Below are 16,485 nucleotides of genomic sequence, written 5' to 3' on the forward strand. Positions count from 1 at the left end.
ACCCCAGCCTGGGCAACAGAACGAGACTCTGTAAAAAGCAAAAACAAATAAAATTGCCATTTTCTTTTGCAGGACTCTAGTCCTCGTCCTCCAAGAGTTGAAAATTCAATGGAGAAAGGGAGCTAGCAAGGTATAAGTGCTAAATACAGTGCCCTCAGTTCGTTAATAAAAGTGCTTAGGGAAAACATGAGACGGCAGTTAATTAGGGGAGACCAGGTGGAGGGCCTCAAAGAGTAAGATGCCATTTTAACCTGGGCCTTGAAAATTGAATAGAGGTTTATAAGGCAATTTAGACGAGAAGACCATTCAAGGCAAAGCAGGATACTAAGTGCTCAGGGACCATGGAATGTTCACCTACGACTAGAACAACGGTTCTTTTGAAAACATAATAAAAGTTATGGGTGAGCTTCCCAGGAAAATGTACATGTACCTATCAAAACATTTGGTGTATAGTTTTGTCAGGAAAAATTGTGAAAGACTTTGAAATGGGAAAAGACAAAAATTACTTGGTGTCTTGTCTAACTGTCTTTGAGGTTATCTATGCCTTTCATTGTCTTTAACTGTTTTACAGCTAAATAACTTGTGGAAAACAATAATGTAAACTAGGCTTGTCCAGTGGCCAGTATCTATTAACTAGTATCTGTCATGACAATCATAGTTCATGGCAACCTTGACCTAGGTGCAGGAAATCCTTCTGCCTCAGCATCCAGAGTAGCTGGGACTACATGCATTCCACCACACCCAGCTATTTTTGTTGTTGTTGTTGTTGTTTCATTTTTTGAGTTGGAGTCTCTGTCTGTCACCCAGGCTGGAGTGCTCTGGCACCCTCACAGCCACTGCAGCCTCAACCTGTGGTGCTGGACTTAGATGACCCTTGTGCCTCAGCCCTCCGAGTAGCTAGAACTGCAGGCATGCACCACCACACCCAGCTAATTTTTTTTATTTATTTATTGTAGAGATGAGGTCTCACCAAGTTGCCCAGGCTAGTCTCAAACCCGTGGGCTCAGGCAATCCTCTCACCTTGGCCTTCCAAAGTGCTGGGATTATAGGCGTGAGCCACAGCACCCAGCCTTTTTTAAATTTTTGTAAGAGATGAGGTTTCAGCTGGGTATGGTGGCTCATGCCTATAATCCCAACACTTAGGGAGGCCAAGGCAAGAGAAGAGGATCACTTGAGCACAGGAGTTCAGGTTCGAGACCAGCCTAGGCAACACAGCAAGACCTTGTCTCAAAAAAAAATAAGCTGGGTGCGGTGGCTTATGCCTGTAATCCCATCACTTCAGGAGGCAGAGGTAAGAAGATTTCCTTAGCTCACAGGTTTGAGACCAGCCTGGGCAATATGGCAACCCCTCATCTCTGCAATAAATAAAAAAAATTAGCCCGGCATGGTGGCACACAACTGTGGCTCCAGCTACTTGGAAGGCTGAATCAGAAGGATCGCCCGAACTCAGCTGGACAAGGCTGCAGTGGCCATGAATGTGCCACTGCACTCCAACTGGGCGACAGCATGAGACTCTGACTCAAAAAATAAAAATTAAGAAAAAGATGAGATTTCACTGTGTTTCCCAGGCTGGTCTCGAACTCCTGGGCTCAAGCAGCCCTCTCTCCTCAACCTCCCAAAGTGCAGGGATTACAGGCATGAGATACCATTTAATGAAGTTCCATGGATTTCAGGTTAAGAATTCCTGAGTCAGAACATAGAGTCCATGGTGACAAATAGCAGGAGGTTCTCCTGAAAGGTAGAAATGTGGGAGTCAGACAAATCTGGGCTCACCTAGCTAGCTTTAGCCAAAGCACTTAACCTTTGGAGCCTCTGTAAAAAGGTGGAAGAAACTGAGGATTTAGAACAATGTATGTAAAGTAACTGGCATTGTTACACAGTAACTTTTATTCTTTGTTTAAAACCCATGAAACCAGTTAAATGTTAATGGTTTTTGGTTTTTTTGTTTTGTTTTGTTTTTTGAGTTGGGATCTCGCTCCACCACCCAGTCTGGAGTGCAGTGGCATGCTCATGACCACCCCGCATTGACCTACTGGGCTTCAGCGATCCTTCCGCCTCAGCCTTCCAAGTAGCCAAAAATACAGGCGCATGCTACCACACCCAGCTAAGTTTTAATTTATTGTGAAGACGAGGTCTCACCAAGTTACCTTGGCTTGTCTTGAACCAGTGGTCTCAAGCAGTCCACTCGCCTCGGCCTCCCAAAGTGCTGGGTTTACAAGCTGAGCCACAGAGCCTGGCCTGGTTGTTTTTTTGTTTGTTTTTTACAATTTGTTTCTTTTAGATACATCTTATATTACAGAAGGGTGCAGAGGAATTCCTGATGTTGGAAGCTTTGACATCAGCATCACAAAAGCAGATTGACTTCTGTGAATGGTAGATGACTTATAGAACACTTTATAAACTGTTGCCATATTCTAGTGACAGTTGTAGAGATGAGAGCCTTTTCAAGGATCAAATCAATAGGATTTAGTGAAAGACTGGTAAATAATAATAATGGTTAAATATTATTGAGTGTGCTCTATGTAACAACAATTTGAAGCCCTTTATTTATATTATGTTGGTTAATCCTCACAACCAAATCATGTAGGTATGATTTTTATCCCTATTTTGTAGACAGAGAGATGAGGTAACTGCTGAAAATCCACACAACTATAAGAATGGTAGGAAGGACAGGTCTGTGCAGGAATAAATTTGATGTGGAATGTATGGGATGAAAGTACAAATACCTGTTATCACAGGACATTTAAAAAGTTCAGACTTTGAAGATCAAGACTGTAGCAAAAGAATTGCCATGTAACTTCCTGATTTTCTGCTGTCATTATGTAGCAAAGCTAAATTATGCCTTGTTACTTTCTGTTTAATTCATATCTTCCTCTACTTGAAGGTGTATTTGATCATTCTGAACTTAAATAATCCTTAGGGAAAAGGAGGGAGGGTCTCTGGGCTGAGATGTGAGGATAATGGGGAATGTCTGGTATCTGGGAGAATTGATTTTCTGTGCTTAGATATGGACTTTGACAGGGAAAAGACTTGGAGAACAGGTAGTTTGCCCTTTATTACAGTTTTTTTGTTTGTTTGTTTTTAGTTGGAGCATTTTTCAAGAAAGAAAGTGAGCTGAGGAGCCTGCTGTAGTGATTATCATAGCCTATATTTGCATTTTATTTATATTCTGTCACCTTACAAAAGAATATGAGGTGCTTAACACTTTACAGTTAAATAAATTACAGCTAGGCCGGGCTCGGTGGCTCAGCCTGTAATCCCGTGCCTTTGGGAAGCTGACGTGAGTGGATTGCCTGAGCCCGCAGGTTCGAGACCCGCCTGGGCGACTTGGCGAGACCTCATCTCTACAATAAATCAAAAAATCAACCGGGCATGGTAGCACATGCTTGTAATTCCAGCTACTTGAAAGGCTGAGGCGGAAGGATCGCCGGAGCTCAGCAGGTCGAGGCTGCGGTGGCCGGGAGCGGCCACTGCACTCCAGTCTGGGCGACAGAGTGAGACTCCAACTAAAAATAAATAAAAATAAAAATAAATTACAGCTTAAATATTTATTTAATTATTCAACAAATACTAGTAATTGATCAAGTTAAAGTCCTTGCTTAAATAGCATTTGTATTCTACTGGGAAGACAGGCAATAAAATTATAATTCCAGATCTGACTGAGTGAATAGACAGATCTAACATTGGCAGGGAGGGAATATTTAGAATGAGAAAAAGAGTAAACCTCTCTGAGAAAGTGACATTTGCAGATACCTGAATGAACAAAGAAGTCATCCATACAGATAGGACAGGGAAGGTCAAGGGAGCAGCAAGGACAGAGGCCTTGAAGTGAGCATGACCGGGGCATGTTTAAGGAACCTAAAGGTAGTGTGTGATGGTTGGAGTGAGCCTGCTGGAAAGAACTGTGACCGATGAGGTTAAGATCTTATAGGGCCGGCGGGGCTCAGTGGGTCAGCCTGTAATCCCAGCACTTTGGGAGGCCAAGGCGAGTGGATTGCCTGAGCCTGGGGGTTCGAGACCAGCCTGGGCAACCTGGCAAGACTTCTTCTCTACAATAAATCAAAAAACTTAGCCGGGTGTGGTAGCATGCACCTATAGTTCTGGCTACTTGGAAGGCTGAGGCAGATGGATTGCCAGAGCCCAGCAGGTTGAGACTGCGGTGGCTGAGAGGCATGCCGCTGTCCTCCAGCCTGGGTGACAGAGTGAGACTCCAACTCCAAAAAAAAAAAAAAATCTTATAGGGCCTAGTAAAATGCATCAAGGTCATTGGACTCTATTCTGAGTGTGATCAGAAATCTTTGGAGGAGAGCCTGTTTGGTGGTGCATGCCTGTAGTCTCAGCTACTCCAGAGGCTGAGGTGGGAGGATTGCTTGAAGCCAGGGGTTCAAAGCTTCAGTGACACCAGTGAATAGCCACTGCACTCCTGTCAGAGTGCAGAGCTGGAGAGCAGTGGCACAATCATAGCTCACTGCAGCCTCAAACTCCTGGACTCAAATGATCCCCACTACAGGCGAATAGCTAGGACTACATGTAGGTGTGCTCCACGCATAGGTAATTTTTTTTTTCAGAGATAGTGTTTTACTATGTTGCCCAGGCTGGTCTCGAACTCCTAACCTCAAGTGGTCGTCTAGCCTCGGCCTCCCAAAGCACTGAGTTTACAGGTGTGAGCTATAGCATCTGGCCCATTCAAAATTGTTTTAATGAAAACATGAAAGAAACCATTGGAAAGGTTTGTTCATGGAATTGTCATGATCTGATTTACATATTTAAATGATTACCTGGAGAATTGATTTTAAGGGTAAAGAGTAGAAGCATGTGGACTAGTAGGAAAGATCTTGCAGTAGTTTATGCAGGACATGATGGTAGCTTGGTCCTGGTGCTTTTATGATGGAGGAGATGAGAAATATTTGTATTCAGAATTTATGTTAAAGATAGAGCTAAGGGAAATACTGATGAATTGACTATGGGGTGTGAGGAAAAGAGGAATTAAGCATGATTTCAAGGGTTTTGCCCTCAGTAATTTTGCGATTGATGTTTCTGATAGGATAAACTATTTGTTAAACTTGAGTTATATTTTTGCTATTTTAAGTTTAAGATGTCCTTTAGATAAACTAGAGGAGGTGTTGAGTAGACAACTGAGTATGGGGATGGGGAGCTAATGAAATAATACAGATTTATGAGACATCAGCCTCCAGCCAAGGAGCTTAAAGCCAGGAAGGACCCTCAGTAAGGATAAGTGTCTAGTAGGAAGGCAGCCCAAGGACTAAGTCCCATTGAAGGAAGAAAGTTCAGGCAGAGCCCAGTAGTGGGAGATAGAGTAAAAGGAAGTTGAGACTGAGGAAACTTGGAAACTGAAAAGGAAGACTCTGGAAGCTATATGAAGACAATATTTCCCAGGGAGGAGATGTCAACTACAGATGCTGCTCAAGAGTCAGATGGACAGTGGTGCTCATCGACAACTTTGCAGTTTCACTAGAACAGTGCCAAGGAAAGCCTGCCAGGATGAGTCGAAGTGAGAGTGTTATTTAAAGAATGTGGTTTTGTGGTACCAAATGACCCCTTGTTGCTTTTCTAATGGTTAATTCTGGCATGTAGCTGCATTTTATATCTTAAGCTAGCATCCGCTAAATACTTTATAACTTGCATATTTTCAAAATTAGAACTTAAGTGATCTGCTGAAGCCTGTTCTAAAAATGCCAAAATATTGTTCTGTTGACTTTGGTGAGAATGTACGTTTCGTTGGAAATTTTATGTGAAATGCATTGAAATTTGCACCCATTTAGGGGATCATTTAGAAACACGTTATCTCTATCTGTTACTGTTAGTAGAATCACTGTAACAGTGACAAATTCTAGCTAGCAGTCACATTCATGAGGCCAGATACTATGTTTACTTAACTTTAAAGAAGGTTGCAAAGCAGAAGATACAGTAGATGCAGCTTCTTCATCTCATGGGGAAGCTTAGCCTCAGCATTCACCCAAATCCAGCAATTACCCAAATCCAGTCGTTTTGCCTCTTTACCCATAGCAGGCACATATAGCTTCCCTGGATATGGACCAGCATGCGACACCTTTGCACATAAAAGCTGCAGCACCTATTGCCTACCAGTCTTTTGTCAATCTGGTCACATAGGCCAAGGCCTCCATGCCACCTAAGAGCTGCTCCAATGCAGGTGCAACATGGGAAACAGATGCAGCTCTCATTTGTGGTAACTCTCCTATCTCCAAGAAGACCATATTTTGGGAGACTAAGGTTATTCTCAGGCAGCCTGCATCACCCTAGGCCCAATGATAATTCTTTGTTCATACACTCTTGTTTGTATATGTATCTTTAGTGATTCAACTCATTCAATATTAGGCACCATTCAGATTTTTAAGGGACTATGTGGCAGGGACTGGAATTGCATCAGTAAACAAAACAGACACAAATCTCTAGTTTTATTGACCTTACAGTCTAGGAAGGGCAAAGAATAAAGACATAAATTGTATAGTAATGTTAGATATAGGCACTGTGGAGAAAAGTAAAGCAGGAGTCACTCAGAATCTGCCCAGAAACTTGCATTTTAAAGTATGTTGTGGGAGGAACCCTCTCTGAGATGACATTTGAATAAAGACTTGAGGGAGTAGGGGAGCAAGCCCTGTTATCTATAGAAATATATGTTTTAGTGAGAACAGTGTGTTTTAAAGACCCTCAGCTGAGAGTTGTCTGGGTTTTAGGACAAGCAAGAAGGTCCCTGTGACTGGAGCTGAGGGAGCCCAGGGGAGGAGATTTACAAAGGAACTCGAGGAAGTAGGGGAAAGAGTTGCAACTCGAGAAATAAGCACTGGACTGAGAAGGCCACCTAGAAAGGCTTATTCTACTACTTAGTGGGCAGTCTCCTAGAAAGCAGAAATTAACATATTTGAAATCAAATTCAAGAACCAGGTTTTTTGGTCCCTTGAAGGTTGCAGTATTTAAAAACATGAATAAAACTTCTTTGGTGGGATTTGTTAAGATAGTGTCCAGGCCCCTTAATCTTACACTTTTCATTTACTGGAGTGTAGCTTGATGAGATAAAGATGTAACTTCTACTAGGTTAATCTTGTCAAAAAACTAAAGCAATGACCCAACATAGGAGGTGAATTATTTTAAAAATCAAAGCAAGGTCAATGAAAAGTAAACAGGGAAGAGCTAAAAAAAAAAAAAAACCCTAAGGCCAGTGACTGTTGGGAAATGTCAGTGAAGTGTTCCCCTGAAAAGCTTAAATCTGGCAGCTAAATGTTGAGTCTCTTATCCCCCCAGACAATTAAAGCCTCATCTAAATACTTTCTTTTATTAGCTAGAATATATTAGAATCTTATTTACTTCTCTTATAATTCACAGAAATGGAAACTGAACGTGGAAATCAAGAAAAGGCAATGGAAGAAGAAAACACTGAGAAGAAAAAAGAAGAGAAAAAGAAACGGTCTCGAGTTAAACAGGTGCTTGCTGATATTGCTAAACAAGTGGACTTCTGGTTTGGAGATGCAAATCTTCACAAGGATAGATTTCTTCGAGAGCAGATAGAAAAATCTAGAGATGGATGTAAGTTTGCTTAAACATATAAAGCAACCAATTTTTTAGACATATTGCTTTTCAATTAGGTTACCTCTATAATATCTATTTCTGTAGCCATGTTCCTTGCCGTTTGCTTTTAATTTTAATTTTAGCGAACTACTTTTTACATACTACTTGAATTTTTAGTTGCCCAGAAAAACAAATCTGATTTCATAGAATTTACAATCTAAAAGAATAAATTGTCCAGTGATGTTAGGTGATAAGCGCTATGGAGTATCTGCCCAGAAAGTTCCATTTTTAAATATATTTGTAGGAGGAAACCACACAACTCTCCAGCCTTGGTTCCTAAGTTTCTTGTTCCTGGGGTTTAGACCTGTATTAAACAACTTCAAATCAAAACAGTAAAATACTCTTAAAGGTATGATTACTTTTGCGTTTGGAATGTCTTTAGTAACCACTTCCTTTCACTTTACTTCAGACATTCACCTAGTTCCAATCTCAAGTATCTGAGCCCATGCTCGCTTTTAAGAGGGTGGGAAATCTCAGAAATATTATATGAACTAAATGTATGTGACATAAAATGACAGCTAAATATATAATAACCTACCTACCCCTTTATAGGGTAGATGAAGCATAAAATTCACAAGTTGAACTTATCCTGCTCTGATTTAGTTTTACATCATTTCCCATAGATGTGGATATATCACTTCTCGTGTCTTTTAACAAAATGAAAAAACTGACTACTGACGGGAAGTTAATAGCCAGAGCACTGAAGAGCTCAGCTGTTGTAGAGGTAAGAATTATTAGAAGTTTATGATATCCCGAAATTATGTTGAACGTCATTAATGGCAATGTCCTATTTAAAGCTGGATTTGGAAGGCACCCGAATCAGGAGAAAAAAGCCTCTGGGTGAAAGACCAAAGGATGAAGATGAGCGCACTGTGTATGTGGTAAGCTGTTTTCCCAGAAAAGCTTAAGAGCCCAGGGTCCCCAATCAAACAGTGAGGCAAGCATAAAATACCAAAGTTAAAATTTATTGGCATAAATGTGTAGGGATTGTGAAAGTTATCAAATTATTAATACTGCTTCTAATTTACCATAGGAGTTACTTCCCAAAAATGTTAACCACAGCTGGATTGAAAGAGTATTTGGGAAATGTGGCAATGTTGTTTATATAAGTATACCACATTATAAGTCTACTGGAGATCCAAAGGGATTTGCCTTTGTGGAATTTGAAACAAAAGAACAAGCAGCAAAAGCTATTGAGGTAGGTCCGGATCCTAAAAAGAAAAACAAAATTTAACCAGTATTAAACAGTTTTCTTGCAGTGTTAAACCTTTTTTGCAATCATTGTAGTTTCTTAACAACCCACCAGAAGAAGCACCAAGAAAACCTGGCATATTTCCTAAAACAGTAAAAAATAAACCCATTCCGGCTCTAAGAGTAACTGGTGAGTATTTATTTCACACTTTAATACATGTGATTGAAGCAAAATGAAACTAATAATAGCACTGTTACAGAAGAGAAGAAAAAGAAAAAAAAGAAGAAAGGCCGAGTGAAGAAAGAAGACAGTGTTCAGGCCAAAGAGGTAAGCATGGACACAAGCAACACAAACGCCTGTAAAGTAAAAAGGTCAAGAACCGCATCTGAGGGCTCTGAAGCAGAAACTACTGAACCCCAAAAGCAATCAAAAAAAAAGAAAAAACGGGAAAAAGGTGAAGTATCTAGCTTACCTGAAGCCCGAACAGGAAAGAGGAAGAGAAGTAGCTTTGAAGATGCAGAATGCCTCGCTCCCAGGTCAAAAGTAAAGAAAATGACTCAGAAAGACGTCATTAAAAAAGAAGCTTCGGAAGTCTCCAAAGAAAACAGAGGTAAAACTTTAGAATAAATTAAGATAACGCTTCACCCATTTCACAGCAAAATCATGATAACTGGCTTTTTTATTTCTCAAGACTTAGAAGTCTCTACTGAGGAGGAAAAGGATACTGGAGATATAAAAGATGGGTCTCTGTTAAAAACGAAAAGGAAGCATAAGAAAAAACATAAAGAGAGACATAAAATGGGAGAAGAGGTTATACCATTAAGAGTACTGTCAAAGTAAGTCTAGGGTATGAACTCTGTTGTCTTTGGCAAACGACATAACAATCCATCACCATTGCTAAAGTGCAATTCCAATTTTTATTCAACAGAGTTGCATATTAGCAACAGTAATGGCCTGCAGTCACAGTCTACGCACAATGTGGGTATAACACAATTGAAGATAGGTAGGAACCACCACACTCAAACATGGAAGCACTTTCTTATTTCTCGTGGCACAGCAAGTGCCTCCATGTTAAAGTAGAGGGGATCCCTTCACAGATTCAATAGAGCACTCTTGAAGGTCTGTGAAACCGTAAAAGGAAGACTTACCATCACCAAAACATGGAAGCACTTACTTTTTTAGTTTCAAAGCAAGTACATCCACGTTTAAGTGGTGGGGAGCCCAGTCTTGGGAAAACCTGTAACAAAAAGCCTAATAATCTTGTAACTAAGTTATCATTTAAAAACTAACAAAGCTGTGCTGATTTGGAGACACCTCCACTGAAACATGGAAGCACTTACTTTTGTTTCACACAGCAGGTACCCCCATGTTAAAGCAAAGGGGATTCCCCTTCAACTTCTGTAAGTTAAGACTAGCATGTACTATTTTGAAGTAAGTTAGACTCACTTCTACTAAAACATGGAAGCACTTACTCTTTAAAAAAAATCACAGAAAGCACCTCCATGTTAAAGTTGAAGGAAGGCCACCCACAGCAAACTTCTTTGTACCTGAGAAGGATGAGAGACAAGTGGGGGGGAAAGCATACCTGTCAGAAGAAAAGATTTTCTTTACCTTCCCGAATTAGTTTCTTAGTGTTCCTGTTCTCCTCCAGAAGGCAAGGACTTCAGCCACTTCTATTTATACTATTCTTAACTCTTGAATTCCTTTTGCCTTTTTATCTCAGAGAATCATTACAAGAGCCTTTTGTTATTTTAATGTATCAGCTCTCTGGGAAATGTATGATCCTGGGTGGGTCTAGATCCCTTTTTTTTTCTTTTTTTTTTTTTTTTTTTTTTTGAAGTATACAGATGTCAATGTTAAAAGCTAACACCATTACCACAAGATATCATCTTCTTTTTTAAAAATCTCCTATCTACTTGTTTGATGGCATAGATTAGGGTAACAATGAGTGCTCCCACAGAGCTGAGAGAGGCATTGTGTTTCTATCTGGAGGAACTCTAGCTGTTTGAAGAAACATCTACATGTTAAATGTATGTAAATAAATAAATTGCTTCCATGGGGTGTTTTTTTTCTTCTTAGAAATTCCTTTTGATTCAGTAAATACTGAGGAATGTTCTCTCTCAAATTGGAAGCAGTTTAACAGATCTTTAAATTTTAATCTCCCTTTTTTTTCCCCCAGAGATGACTGATCTAGTAAATGTTACTAGTTAATTAAGGAATTAATGCCAACATTTTACATTTGTAAATTAAAATATTTCAGATACACTCAATTTAATTGGCAAATTTAAAACATTTACTTTGAATTGGTGGAAGGGGAACTCCCTTTGCTTGTTTACTAGATGAACATAGAACCAAGGAAATATTTTGAGTATGTTTAAAGAAAGAAGAAAGTTGGGAGAAAGAGTGGTTGCAAGTTCCTGTGAATGTATAGTTTTAGATATCTCCATATTTACTTTTTATTTAGTTGTCTTTGTCACTATTTCAGCAGTTCATTTTTTCCCTTGCAGGAGCGAATGGATGGATTTGAAAAAGGAATACTTAGCACTGCAAAAAGCTAGCATGGCTTCTTTAAAAAAAACAATATCCCAAATAAAATCAGAGTCAGAGATGGAAATAGACAATGGAATACCTCATCAGTCTGCAGCAAAAAATGAAAAAAGTAAAGGTCACTGTGATGGTTTTGTAGCATTATAACGTACTTTTATATGAAAATGCTATTCCTGAATTATTACAGGATAAACATTAATTTTTAAAAACTTGATTATCAAAAGGTGGTTGTTAGAACAATTATTGTAAGATCAATTAAAGTTGTCCAGGTGTGTGATTTACTCTTGATACAAAAATATTTGTAGAGCTTGTTTTAAACAGTATCTTTTTAGTAACATGAGCTTTCTCTACAGGTTTCATTATTAATCAGATTAAGTAATGAATGCAAAATTTGCAGATCGAATAAGTTTATAGGGATGAATCTTGTAATTTCTCACTTGTAATTTAATTCTATAGTATGAACCACAAACAGGAACAAATTAAAGCAAAATTAATTCAAAATTAGTATACATTTTAACGAATATATTTTACAAATAAATTTTCACATTTGAGTAGTAATATATTCAGGATAGTCTTATATATTGTCATATAATATTTTTTTAACTTTACTAAGTTTTTCTTCCTTGGTTTAGATGGCATTTTTCAAGGTTTTACAAATGATTTTCTAGCAGTAACAGTTAGTATATAGAGTAATAAAACTTTATGCATTTTATTTCTTGATAATCTGAAATAAGCAGTGATATGCAAAATAAGCTGAGTTATTAACCTTGATTATCAAAGTAATCATCTTGAAATTAATTTTAAATTAATTATTTAAATCCACTTTCAAAATTATTGTTACTGTGCTAAGGTTGTCCCCCTAATGTTACCTAGTTAAGTGTAAGAGATTTATTCCTAGTCTTTTCCTTTTCAAATCAACAGCCAACAGTGAAGAATGTCACCCCCAGGAGAAAGTTAATGCCACAGGACCTCAGTTTGTGAGTGGAGTGATTGTGAAGATCATTAGCACAGAGCCTCTACCTGGCAGGAAACTAGTCCGGGTAATGATTTTGAGCCCTTGTGGCATTTGCCCCCTTCTTCTCTTATTAACTTCCCTATGTGAAAATGTTTAGAATATGGAAAACAAAACAAATCAAATTAGATTTTGTACCTCTATGGTAAACTACCTGTAGTTTTGATTTACAGTAACTGTTAGGTTTAACTTTGAAGCAAAATTTACTAAAATTCCTCACTGAATCAAATTTACAGAAAGCATCGTTTAAACATCCTTCTATATGGGACAATTGCAACTTGCTTATCTGTATTGGTATCTCTAATGGTTAACTGCTGTGTAGTTGACTGAGTAAATATACTACAGTCATTCTAAGTCTATCTAAAGCCATTCTAAGTCTATCTAAAGGAGCAGAGATATAAGTGCTTTCCCAATACTTACTTTTTAGAGAACTTTTTCTGTTTTTGGTGAAAATGCATTTGAGAAAAATACTTGGTGCCAAATCTTTTTTGAAAAAAAAAAAATTTAATCAACATTACTGTTAGTCTGAAATTATTTTGAAATTATAATTATCTGATATTGTCTGATTTTGGAACAAACTAGAGAATTTCGGAATGTATTTTCATTTAGCACTCTTAGCTTTCAGTGAAATCCTGAGTGATTTTTCTAAGGAAAAAAAAAACTCAGAATTGCTATTATGAAATAAAAGGAATAATATGCATATTTTTCATTTACCATGGATTTAGTTTATTTTTGTCTTTTAATGAATCCTTTTCAGGAATTTAGGGGTTTTTTTCCCTGAAGGAAATACAGAAAATTTTCAGTAAAGTATTTTTTATCTAGGTTGACTGTTTGAAAATTTTAATTACAAAAGGGTATAAACTTTTTTTTTCTTTGAGTTGGAGTCTCACTCTGTCACCCAGGCTGGCCCGCTCACAGCCACAGCAGCCTCGACCTGCTGGGCTCAGATGATCCTTCCATCTCAGCCTTTCAAGTAGCTGGAACTATAGGCGCATGCTACCATGCCCAACTATTTATTAATTGATTGACTGATTGTAGAGAGAAGCTCTCGCCAAGTTTTCCAGGCTAGTCTCCAACCCCTGGGCTCAGGCAATCCTCTCGCCTCATCCTCCCAAAGTGCTGGGATTACAGGCTTGAGCCACGGTGCCTGGCCTATAAACTATTTTTTTAAACTTCAAAAATGTTTCATGCATGTGCCAATAAAGCTCATAGTTCTAAATAATTTACACTACAAATTGCTATACATACTGGTATATAATCTTTTTTCACTTTCTGCAGTTTATCTTCCATAGCCTTTTATACTAACACAGATATCAATACTTCTTTCTTATTAATAAGCAAATCAGCCGGGCTCGGTGGCTCAGCCTGTAATCCCGCGCCTTTGGGAGGCTGAGGTGAGTGGATTGCCTGAGCCCGCGGGTTCGAGACCCGCCTGGGCAGCGAGACCTCATCTCTACAATAAATCAAAAAAAAATCAGCTGGGTGTGGTAGCGCATGCCTGTAATTCCGGCTACTTGGAAGGCTGAGGTGGAAGGATCGCAGGAGCCCAGCAGGCGAGGCTGCGGTGGCCGGAAGCGGCCACTGCACTCCAGTCTGGGCGACAGAGTGAGACTCCAACTCAAAAAAAATAATAATAATAATAATAAGCAAATCATATCCCTTTATGTGAGAGTACCATATCTTATTTATCCTTACCCTATCAGCCATTTAGGTGGGGACCTTTCTTTACTATGTAAAATGTTCTATAAATAAGGTACCAAATATTTTAAATATTTTCCTGCACTGATATTCCATATCCTGTAATATGTTCTTTTAATTTGACATAGACTCATACCAATCACAGTTTTTGAACTGAGTAACTATTGAGGTTGTTTACTATAGTCATCTGTAAGCTCCCTTTATCTTAAACTCTATCCTGGAGCTCTATGGCTGTCACTGAGACGTAAATTGTGATTCTCTTTCCAGTATTGGTGAGGGTTTTGGCCGTTCCCAAAATGCCACTACCAGCTTGCATTTCAGGGTATGGTAACAAAAAGAATTTAGGATAAGAAGGCTAAAAATTGAGGAACCCAATTACTGCAGTAGTCAGTCATACTGCAAAAGATTTAATACAAAAATTACTCAGAGTTTGTTATTTGGAATCATTCATCAAATAACTTTATTATCCAAATGATAATTATACCAATTACAGATTGTTCATTTATGATCATCAAAATCATAAAATTAATCACTGCCTTAATCCAGTTAACAGTACTTACATTTTGCTGCAACAAAAACTGAGTTGTGATGTTTACTGCTTTCTGTGACTTGCCCATGTGATTACCAGGCTAATTTGTCATTCTAAGGGTTTTTAATTGTAAGGATTTTAAATTAGGAGATTAGCCTGACATTATAATGGATATTTACTAAATATCTTGAGTTGTGGTAATTGAACCTGTCTGGAAAATCAGTTCTGTAACTCTCACTACACTAATAAATACATTCAAATTTTATCAATTTAATACTGATTATTTTTCTTGTTTTGTATTTAAATTTAGTATTCATCAACTAGATAAAGAAATGGGAAGGATTGGCAAGTATATTTCTCTCCAGATATTTTTATTTTTTTAATTGATTAAGCAGCCTGGCTAGCTCAGTCAGTAGAGCAAGAGACTCTTAAATTGATTAAGCGACTAAGTGTTAGAATAAGTTAAGACCTAATCTAGAGACGCACACATTTTTATTACATAGTAAACTTTTCTTATTCTTGATGAAATACTATTTCCAGGTATTGCTCAGTTCTTTCCATTATTTGAACATCTAAAACTTCAACATCTAAAACGATCTAAATTAGTTGTGTCTTGAAAATCTGGAACAAAACTAAGGGGAAATGAGATAAAACTTTTTTTTTTTTTCCAGTTGGGGATCTCCAGTTATTTCTTTAGCTTTATGAATGGAAGTTGATGAGTTGGGAATTAGAGTAGCATTCCTGCATAAATGCATTGTATACTCTAAAACCTGCTGTGAATGCAGGAATCTGTTTAATTTGGCTTCACAGCAGGCATTATAGGTAAAACATTTTCTTGCTGGGTGACCAAAGCTTGCTTAGAAGAGGTTACTTAGGTATTTTGTCTGAAAGTAAGAGCTCTTGAGCTGTGTGGAAACTTGAGATTTTTGTAGGTTTGATGAAACTTTTTGCATGAGTTGTTATGTAAAGTTGTACGATTTTCACGTTTTAAGTCATAAGTGATATTGTACAGGTGAGTAAAAACAAACCTTCTTCCCTATTCCTTTTTTTTCTTTTAATTTTATTCCTTATACTAACTACTTTCAGACTTGAACCCTTTCAGATTTGAGGGTAGGGAATGCTATTTGCATATTCCCATTCCAGTTCAGATTTTAAGGATATGGCTTAAAGAATAGAAAGGAAAGTAAATTATGACTAGAGATGATGTTAGATTGGTTCTCTTTGTCTAAATCTAAAAATTTAAAAGACATTAAAAGAGCTGCTGGATATGTAAAATAATAATAAATTTTTAAGAAGAACATCTATGAATGCTTTAGAATAAATGTTTAATATAGTATATTTACTTTTCACTAATCTACAAAATGGCTTATTAGCATAATACATTCTGACACAACCACTGGAATAATTTTATAATTATTATGAAACATTCTTATTGATTAAGTCTGTCTACTTAACTCAAATGCAGGATACTTTGGCAGCGATCTCAGAAGTTGTTTATGTTGATTTGCTCGAAGGAGATATAGAATGCCATGCTAGATTTAAAACACCTGAGGATGCTCAAGCAGTAATAAATTCATATGCAGAAATTAAAAAGAAACACTACTGGAAACTCGAGATCCTTTCTGGTAAAACTTCATGGAAATTTATTTTATTAACAGTTCTTATTGTGGGTAATTATATTTTCTGAGCTTAGCTAGAGTATTTTTTTCCTTACTCTAATATGCATAGAGTAGCATTAAATATAATCAAACAACTCTCCTATTATTGAGAATGTAATGCCTTGAATATGTTTTTTTCATGTGTTCTTACATTCAGCGATCAGACTTTTTGTTTGTTTTTTAAGGTGATCACGAGCAAAGGTATTGGCAGAAAATTCTGGTTGATAGACAGGCCAAACTTAAT

At 37.8% G+C, this 16,485-nt stretch overlaps 1 protein-coding gene across 1 annotated transcript in view; it reads left to right on the forward strand.

The window, feature by feature from the left end:
- The window catches only part of LARP7 (La ribonucleoprotein domain family member 7), a gene marked incomplete at its 3' end in the record, with an annotated part of 17,306 nt that extends 824 nt beyond the window's left edge, over positions 1-16,482 (forward strand). Inside the window, exons 2-12 of the mRNA XM_008061733.1 lie at positions 7,363-7,563; positions 8,229-8,329; positions 8,403-8,486; positions 8,639-8,803; positions 8,893-8,986; positions 9,057-9,407; positions 9,489-9,633; positions 11,305-11,456; positions 12,266-12,384; positions 16,049-16,208; positions 16,427-16,482. Coding sequence (XP_008059924.1) covers positions 7,365-7,563; positions 8,229-8,329; positions 8,403-8,486; positions 8,639-8,803; positions 8,893-8,986; positions 9,057-9,407; positions 9,489-9,633; positions 11,305-11,456; positions 12,266-12,384; positions 16,049-16,208; positions 16,427-16,482 — 1,626 coding nt within the window. The remainder of the gene's footprint in view (positions 1-7,362; positions 7,564-8,228; positions 8,330-8,402; positions 8,487-8,638; positions 8,804-8,892; positions 8,987-9,056; positions 9,408-9,488; positions 9,634-11,304; positions 11,457-12,265; positions 12,385-16,048; positions 16,209-16,426) is intronic.
- Positions 16,483-16,485: the final 3 nt, after the last annotated feature.

This window comes from Carlito syrichta, unplaced genomic scaffold (genome assembly GCF_000164805.1).
Source record: "Carlito syrichta isolate Samal-C Ts95f unplaced genomic scaffold, Tarsius_syrichta-2.0.1 Scaffold305556, whole genome shotgun sequence".
Lineage (NCBI taxonomy): Eukaryota > Metazoa > Chordata > Mammalia > Primates > Tarsiidae > Carlito > Carlito syrichta.